At 43.1% G+C, this 8,633-nt stretch overlaps 1 protein-coding gene across 1 annotated transcript in view; it reads right to left on the reverse strand.

Annotated features, from left to right (window-relative positions):
- Window positions 1–5,899, reverse strand: part of LOC103756343 (vasoactive intestinal polypeptide receptor 1) — a 29,957-nt gene extending 24,058 nt beyond the window's left edge. The window contains exon 1 of the mRNA XM_029957806.1: window positions 5,860–5,899. Within this exon, the coding sequence (XP_029813666.1) occupies window positions 5,860–5,899 (40 nt within the window). The remainder of the gene's footprint in view (window positions 1–5,859) is intronic.
- Window positions 5,900–8,633: the final 2,734 nt, after the last annotated feature.

The raw sequence follows: 8,633 nt of genomic DNA on the forward strand, positions 1-8,633 counted from the left end.
AAAAAAGAAGAAAGAAAAAAGGCAAAAGAAAAAAGAAAAGAAAAAAGAAAATGAAAAAGAAAAAATGACACACATACAAGAAATTGAGAGCAGTGATGATGCCTCAATTTGTTGGTTTTCCTCAGGCTTTAAGAAAGAGTAAGACATTAAACCATTTTATAGTTAAGAAAAGCCTTCTGGGCAGAACATTACTTGTGATTTGTTGTCTGTGGCTTACTTATTTTTTGTTATTAGTCTCACAATGCCCTGAGTGAAAAGGGCAGGTTGCTGCTTTAATTTGCCTACAAGGGTTGGGTGATGGGTTTTTTTAGAAAGCAGGGGCTCTGCATTCGGTGCAGGCACATAGTGTTGCAATTTGGGAGGTATTTGCCTCCTGCAGGAAAAGAGCAGCTCCTGCTCACCTTAGAAAGGGGTAATTTAGGAACCCAAACAAAGCTGAGCTTTCTGAGCCAGGCATGTCCCATCTGGCACAGCATTCCCTGGCACAGCAGTGAGTGCAAGGGGCTCATTTAAAATGTTCCTCCCTGGATCAATATTTCCCGGTATTTAGGCAGTGACCTGGTTTGGGCTTCATTAGAAATCACAGTGGGGTACCTCCACCCCAAGGCTTACACAGAAAACTGAGTTTTCCTGCCCTCAAGAAATGGAGCTTTGCATTGCTGGGCATCATAACACAAAGGTCTTTTTCGCTGGTTTTAATGCTACTGACCAGCCAAAATTCACAGGGGCATTTTAACCATGAGTCCTAACCACTGGAACGATGCCTGGAACATAATGAACATTAAAAAGTTACCTATGGCAGGCACGAACATTGCAAAAAAACCTAAACCACTTTAGAAATCCAGATTTTCGGGCTTGCACTTACTTTTAGATTTCATTTTCTTAATGTCTGTAAGGTTATTGCATTAAAACCCTAAGTGGCTTATTCACTAAGTATAACATTGTTTTCTGCTTCCTCTGTTACGTGATAGTTTATTTGTTTCCCCAAATCTGAACAGAAAAATCAAACTAATTTCACTTTGAGCTTTGATTTGTTTATGCTGGACCATATGAGATTAAGCAAGTACTGGGAAGAGTTTTTCTAGCAACATCCTCATGCCATACTTAGTGAAATTTAGTTAAAAGCAATTTTTTCTAAGAGTCCATTCAAAGATGGTGCCCCTTAGCTGTTGAGGTGGTGGAAAAAACTGCAATTTAGATGTCACCCAAAAGACAGATCTTCACTCATTAAGAAGTCCATTAGCACACCTGGGGAAAAGTAGGGACATTTTCTATTCTCTCTGAAAACAAGGGAAGGGCTTCAAAGCTGGGCAATGAATATATTATTCACCTTTGAAAAAGCCATTCGAGGGGATCAAAGAGCCAGCAGCAAAATTGGTAACAGCCTTTTTGAAAATTAATCAAAACTCAAACAAGTGGCTGAATTCACTGACAGGATGAGAAGGTTTCAGGAACCTGAAGGCTCTTTCCAGTGATGCCATGGAATCCCAAAACCTCACAAACAGGTTTTGTGCCAAGTACATAAATCACTGAGAATATTCATTGCTGTTCTTTCTGCCTCTGTCTACAGCTTGCATTCATGTCTCAGATCTCATCTCAGACATGCTCTGAAATCATCTCTGTGCTCCCAGTTCTCCCTGTCTGTGCTTCCTCTGTTCAGTTTTTGTGATTTGACTGTGATGCCTGAATATCTCAGCTCTCCCTCACACAAATATTTCTGCCATTCATGTCCCACACTGACTCCCACCTTGGAGGATTAGAACACAGAAAAGCAGGGCAAAGACAAAAAGCACCCCCTGCCCATTTTCAAGTGTGGAATTCAGTGTTCAGTCAGTCCTGAGAGTTGGCCACTGATGCCACCTAAGAGCAGAGAATCAGGACATGCTCTGAAATGCATGATTTTTTTAAGTGAAATTCTGATGGGCAGGAAAGGCTCATAGGATGGAGAAGGCTCGTGAAAAAAAAATTGAAGGGAAGTTGAATAACTGACAAAGGCAGAGAAAACTTCAGCCTTTTTCATAAACTTCTCAGTCTCTCGAATATATTCCAGCAAAATCTTCCCCAAGGCCTGTCTCCTCCCATCTGTTCCACTCCCTTCTCAAAAAGCCAAGTGCTAATTAAAAAGCCTTGAGATGGGAAGCACAGGTCACTGAAGGCAATTTTCACCTGTGTTTTGAAGGGATCTGGGACCAACCTGGAGCTCCACGAGCTCTTGTCCATTTGCCAGCTACATTTGCAGTCACTCAGTAAAAATCTTCCTATCCAACCCCTGCCCTGCAAGTAATTCTGGGATCTTTATAGTGTAATGCATGTAGCGTTGTGTTCTGTCAGAAAACTACGAGAAATACAAAAAAAATGAAGATTTCTTATGCAATCAAAAAGCCAACTCAAATTTTACAAGCTCAGTTGCGTCTGTAAAAATAGCTGAGCAACCCTGCAGGTTGTTTCAGCCACACCCAAGCCGTGTTTGCTACTCTTGACTCTGAAAAGCTCGAGGTCACCACAGCAGGGTCATGACTCCACCACCAGCCATTCGTTCAGCTCTCACAAAAAGTCCTGCCCTCAGCTCCAAGCTCTGACACAACCCCCATCCCAGAAGCTTTCAACCCCAAAGCTAAAGACTTATTTCCAATCTTTCCCTTCAGCCAGTTAAATAGATTATTTCAGGAGTCTTTTTGGCTGAAAATGACTACCTAGAGGATATTTTCTGTGTTTGTTTTCTCCCTCTAACTCGATTACCTGTGGAACAAGAGATGCTGAGGCACTGATTGCCTCACAGTCATTTAGAGGAATATCTTTTCAAGATTGTTTTTAAGACACTGGGGTAATGCTTGAACACTCCTCTGTGTATTGGGCTGTATTTATCTGACTGTATTTAACTGCATAACCTTATGCAGAACAGCACTTGCTATACATACATATCCATGTCATTACATTTATTCACTCATAGGTATTCTTTATGAGACAACACAGCCATACTAATTTGTTTTGTTTATAAACCCTATGCAATTAGTATTACCTTGAGAAAAAAATGAATTTATTAACTCCATGCTAATTTTGGTAGAGCATTTAATTATCACTAATGCTTGAAGAATAACAGAATGATAACTGAGGATCCTCATTTTCTGCTATTGCAAGTATTTCTGTAAATTAAAGAAAAATATCTCCCTTTCTGTGCCGTATTTGCCTACAGGTGGGATTCATGGAATCTAATCCCAAAGAGGTGAAACCTGGAAGTCAAAGTCCATCAGTAAATTCATTGAAATGATCTGTATTTTTGGAGTGTTTCCGTCTCTTCCCAGTAGTACTGAAAGAGGCTCAATGAGCAGCTTTAGACAAGACTACTAACTTTACATAGATAATTTTAGATGATTAATCTAAACTCCCCCATCAAGCCTCCCTTAATGAGCAGTGAGGGCAGACAAGCAGTTCCAGGGAAGGATTGCTCCTGCTCCTTTCAGCACAGAGTGGTTCCCTGTACAGGATTGTGTCTCACTCCATTAACTCCCTCCAGGCTAAACAGGCTGATTCTTCCACACATCCAGTCCTTCATGGAGGGGAATTTGAGGTCTGCAGGGACCAGGTCAGCAAGATCAGCCTGAATATCTCTCCAGCACAAATTAGCCAATATTAACCATAACAGAAATTTAGACACCCAGCTTTGTTTTCCTGGCAGCTCAGCACCTTGCCATGGATTTGGATCCAAATGTCCATTAGCACAAGAAACTTTTTGCTAAAGCAAATGTAAAGCTCAGTGATAACTCCTTCTATGTTTCCATTCTCACCTCCATTCATTAAATCAGACTGAACTCCTCCCCCAGCAATGGGTGTTTGAAGAACAAAGCAGTTCAGCACAGCAGGGAGAAAGCTGAAACCAGTTTTTTCTGTTCCTCATCCACTGTTTCCTGAGACTCTGATCTCTTTTAAGACAGGAAAAGTCATTTTTATACATTTCAGCCCCCACTGCTCTCTGTTCCTTGTCACTTAGGAGCAAATGGTAATTTTTAGTGTCAAGGACTCCATTCTGCAAGGCACAAAGTATATCCTGAGCACACAGCTCCCCGTGGAGCTGATGGGAGGTAACAGAACCTGGTTTCACAGAGGAAGTTTTCAGGATTAACCTTCTGGTCTGATTTTCATATGTAAATCACGAATTATTTGCAGAATCCACACAAGAATTATTCCTCTGCTCTGACATGACCCTTTGGAATACAAAAGAACTGTTTACTCAACACATCCTCCGAGTCTCTGGCCTTCCCTGACTGTCTAACTCGGGGTGCAAAGCTTTCCATCAGACCTATTTTGAGACACTGATATTCAGAGCCCTGACTCTTACCAGATATGTCATTGGTGTTCATACATGAGCAACAGCCTGAGCAGAGCATGCAGTTTATAGAATTTCTTTTATTATGGGCACAGTCTGCTGCAGTAATGCTGCCCCATTAAAATGATGTATGGCAGCCCACAGATGGGCATGATACATCACTCCAGATTAGCTCCACTCTGCTGACAGCTGCAAGAAGAAGTTGTGCCTCTATTAGGTGTAAAAAGGCCAGTCCAGATGCCAAAGTCACTCTGCCTGTGGCATTCTAACACTTTAGGCTGACTAGTTTTCCCTGAAAAAGAGTATTACGCAGGATAATAACTATACTGGCAAGGCTTACATAGCAAGGACCTGTAACTTGTCCCTTGTGCATAAATCTGTGTAAATACAGAGGAAACAACAAGATCCAGAGGATGTGCAGGAGTGAAAATTTACATCCCATCCTTCACCTTTTAAAGCTGAAAGGTCAAGACCAGTCTGTAACCATGTAGGCTCTCACAATTAGCAGAAGGCCCTAGAGAAGCATTCCCTCCATCTGCCTTTCTCAGGATGGGATGAAACACCTCCCTGTGAGGTGACTGTCTCCCTCCTGACTCCAGCAGGAGCCTGAATCCCAGCCCACACCAAACATGGTGTGGACTAAAGTTGGAATTATCAAGTCCCTGCTAATCACACCCATAGGAAGGTTTCCAAACACTCCCCTGAGGCTGAGGATTGAGGGGAAAGCGGAGATGTGACTGTACTTGTACTTACACCAGTTGTTCTTACCCAGCCCAGGCAATGCCAGGGGTAGAGCATGGAGATCAGGGAGGGATGGATGTGCCTGGAGTGTGTTCCTGTGCTCACACACCTTCCCTGATGTCCAGTGTTACCATCTCACCTGCTGCCTTCAGTTCTCAGCACACGAGACAGTTCATGCTCCTGCCTGATGATATCAGAACCAGATGCCTTCAGCAGTGAAATCATCTCTGCCCCCTCTGAGATGCAAATGTCCCAAATCCAGCAGGAGGAACTATTCCTTTTCAGTTGTCCTCCTCCTTCTGCAAAGTTGCCTTTCTCAGGACAACTGGGACAGCAAGCTGTCCCCTTCTGTATGGAAATGAAAAGACATTTATGGATGGCATTTTGAGGCTGGACAAATTTAATGGAAGGAGTTGGGTCAAACCTCTAACTCAGGGATATTTTTTTTTCTTTCCTCCCCTCTTACACCCGTGTCTGGTTTTAAATTTTATTTTATATTTTAAATCCTTTCCTTATTTTTCTTTCTCTCTACCTGCTCCCTGCCAGGAGAAAAGTTCCCCTGCCTCTGCACACTTCCCTCCCCAGCCCTCCTGGATGCTGTGGGGCGGCTTCAGAGCCATCCAGCTGTGGGCAGCAGTGGCAGGAGCCAGATGTGCGGTCCCCCCTCCCTCGGAGCATCTCCCGCGGGCAGTCAGTCAGTCAGTCAGTCAGTCCAGTCAGTCACTCACTCACTCACTCACTCACATCACTCACTCACTCACTCTCACTCACTCACTCACTCTGTCGTCACTCACCCAGCGGCAGCAGCGGGGGCATCCAGACAAACTTCGGCATCCTCGGGCAGCCCGCCGCCGGGTCCTCCCGCTCCTCGCTCTGCTCTCTGATGCTGCCAAAATCCGAGGCTCAGCCGCGCCCACCCACCCTGCCCAAGGCCCGCCCCGAGAGCCCCCGCACCTCCCCGCAGCCCCCGCTCCCTCCTGGGGGAGCCCGACATCCCCCGCAGGAGCGGGCTGGAGATTCTCCAGCATCCCCTTGGGATATTGGGATACTGGACTCACCTCCACGCACCTGCCCTCTGGCCACCAAACCGTGGGGAGCTGGAACGTCGACGGGTCTTTTCGGGTGTATTTGGAAGCAGAAATTCCCTGTGCAAGAAGAGGTGCTGAGCTCACCCCTCCTCCTGCCGGTGGGGCCACCTGTGTGTGGCTGGTGGCTGCAGGTTTTCCAAGGATCTGGGTTCTGTGTGTGTGGCTGGTGGCTGCAGGTTTTCCAAGGATCTGGGTTCCGAGTGGGTCTGACACCGTGGGATTCCCTGGAGACTCTTGGAGATGGAGTTCCTGCGTTGGCATCCCCCTCCTCTCCGCTAGAAATGTCCCATAATTTCCTCCACGATTTGCACAAGGTGTTTTTGGCCCCTGTGTTATGGAGATAACCTTGAACACACCTTTATTTCTTGGTGCTAAGACAGCCAAAGCTTTTCTTGCCTACAGCTTAGATTATTTGGAGGGAAAAGAGGCAAAAAAACACAGTAATTTTTTTAAGTGTCAGGGTTCATAGGACCCAGGCAGCAGCTCTGGATTTTGCCACATTAAATACTGCACCAAGCAATTTCCAGGACCTGGGAGAACTGAAATTGTGGACATGACAAAAGTATTTTCTCTTGATAAGACTGAAGTGTGGTTTCATATCCAGTTTATCACTCATTGTTTCCCACTGGTGTTAAGCACACAAGTTCTGTGTAGTCAGAGGAGATCCAGGGTTTGCCTAAATCAGCTCAAAATTGGCATCCAATACCATTAGAGGAAATACATATTTGTGCAGCTTTGTCTATAAATGTATATAAAACTTGCATATTGTATATATTAACTTGCATGTTTGTGGAGAGCTGGACTAAAATGCTGAAACGGGAGTGTTTTGGATCAAGATGTTCCCTTGCAAATCAAGGGAATTTGAGTCTAAAAAAAAAGATTATCCTTGGGCTCATGTTAGAGAGGCAGTTTTGCAACCTGCACAGAATAAAGAAGGCAAAGGCATGATTTTGTGGGATAAAATGTATAACTTACTTCTCTTTTCTAAATGTCTGTCTTTCATTAGTGCACAATGGCATCTGATCACTTACCTGCACAGATAAGCCTCAAACGCACCTTCAAAAATCAACTTTGTTTTAAAATGAGGAGTTCAAAACCTAAAAAAAAAAAATAAAAATAATTTGAAGTCTGATTCTGATGGTTTTGCTCATGTGTAATTAATAAATTAAAGCTGTGGCCAATTCTCACCAGTCAATAGTTTGGTTCTCTTTGCACTGGAATAATTTTTAGGATCCCACTACAAGGCAGGCACCACGTGGTACCAGGTAGTTGCTAATTCTAACGCACAGGAAAACACAAAAGTAGAGGCTTATCAAATCCCCCCGGGGCAGGAACAGTTTATAATTCCTGCTGAGCATTATTCAGCCAACTTGAGTGCACAAGATCGTAGAGTCCCAGAATAATTCAGGTCGGAAGACGAAGATCTGGCCCCGACCATCTCCCCTCAAAACAGGTCAGATTTCAAACTCAGGTGATGCTGCTCAGGAATTTGGTTGCTGTGTTTCAAATAAAAATTGCTCTCAGGAGTCACCCTGCAAACACAGAAGTGCAGCAGGTTGAACATCAGTGTGACATTCCAGTCCACAATATTTCAGCTGAATTCTATTATTTAATGCCTTAAAGGTCACTTAAATGAAGCTTTTTAGGTCATCACAACCAAACTGGAGCAAAACTAAGCGTGAGCCGCTTTTTTTGGTAGTTTTTTTGTGCAGTTTCTTGATCTGAATATTCACAAGCAGCGCTCAGGAGAAGGTATTGCTTCACTGAGCAGACGTGGTCTCTCAATGTTTGCTTTCTCATATATTTTCTCTCCTCCATCTGTTTTTCCTATCTGATCTCCAGCTGATCAAAAATCAGGCCACATCCTTCTCTTTGAGTTTTAAATTAATTAGCTGGAAATTCCTCTTGTAAGAGTATTTTTCCACGCTAATAAAGGCAACAAAACCTGTTCTTGTCGGGTTTTCTGTAACATCTCACCATAGCTAATGTCATAAACCTCACCTATATTAAAGTCTGAGTCTGCTTATAGCCCTTCATTATTTTAAAAATTATTTTTTATAAGCTAAAACCTTATTTAGTCTAAAACCTAATTTCTGTTCATCATATTAATTTGCTTTATCTATTCTACTCTTTGTTATTTCTCTGTACGTACAAAAAAAAAAAAATCCAAAAATGAAATAATGCAAGAAAGAAATCATACTTCTTTCTCATAATATTTTCGTATGCTCTGATGCATTTTGCTGCTTTTTGTCACAAAATAGTTCCTTGCCTGGTAAGCTGCCTATAAGTAAGAATTATTTTCTTTTTCTCCAAGAATTATAGGATAACTAATCAAAGTTAAAGACCAGCTTTGTTTTCCTACTGCTCTGAGACATCAACCTGGGCTCAGAATATCTGATGTGCATAAAAATGTCCTCTTGTTAACATGGACAAGCCATTGGGATGGTTTAAAACCTAATCAATGAGACAATAGACCTGAG

This window comes from Manacus vitellinus, unplaced genomic scaffold, assembly GCF_001715985.3.
Source record: "Manacus vitellinus isolate BGI_N305 unplaced genomic scaffold, ASM171598v3 scaffold_12_pilon, whole genome shotgun sequence".
In the NCBI taxonomy this organism is placed as follows: domain Eukaryota; kingdom Metazoa; phylum Chordata; class Aves; order Passeriformes; family Pipridae; genus Manacus; species Manacus vitellinus.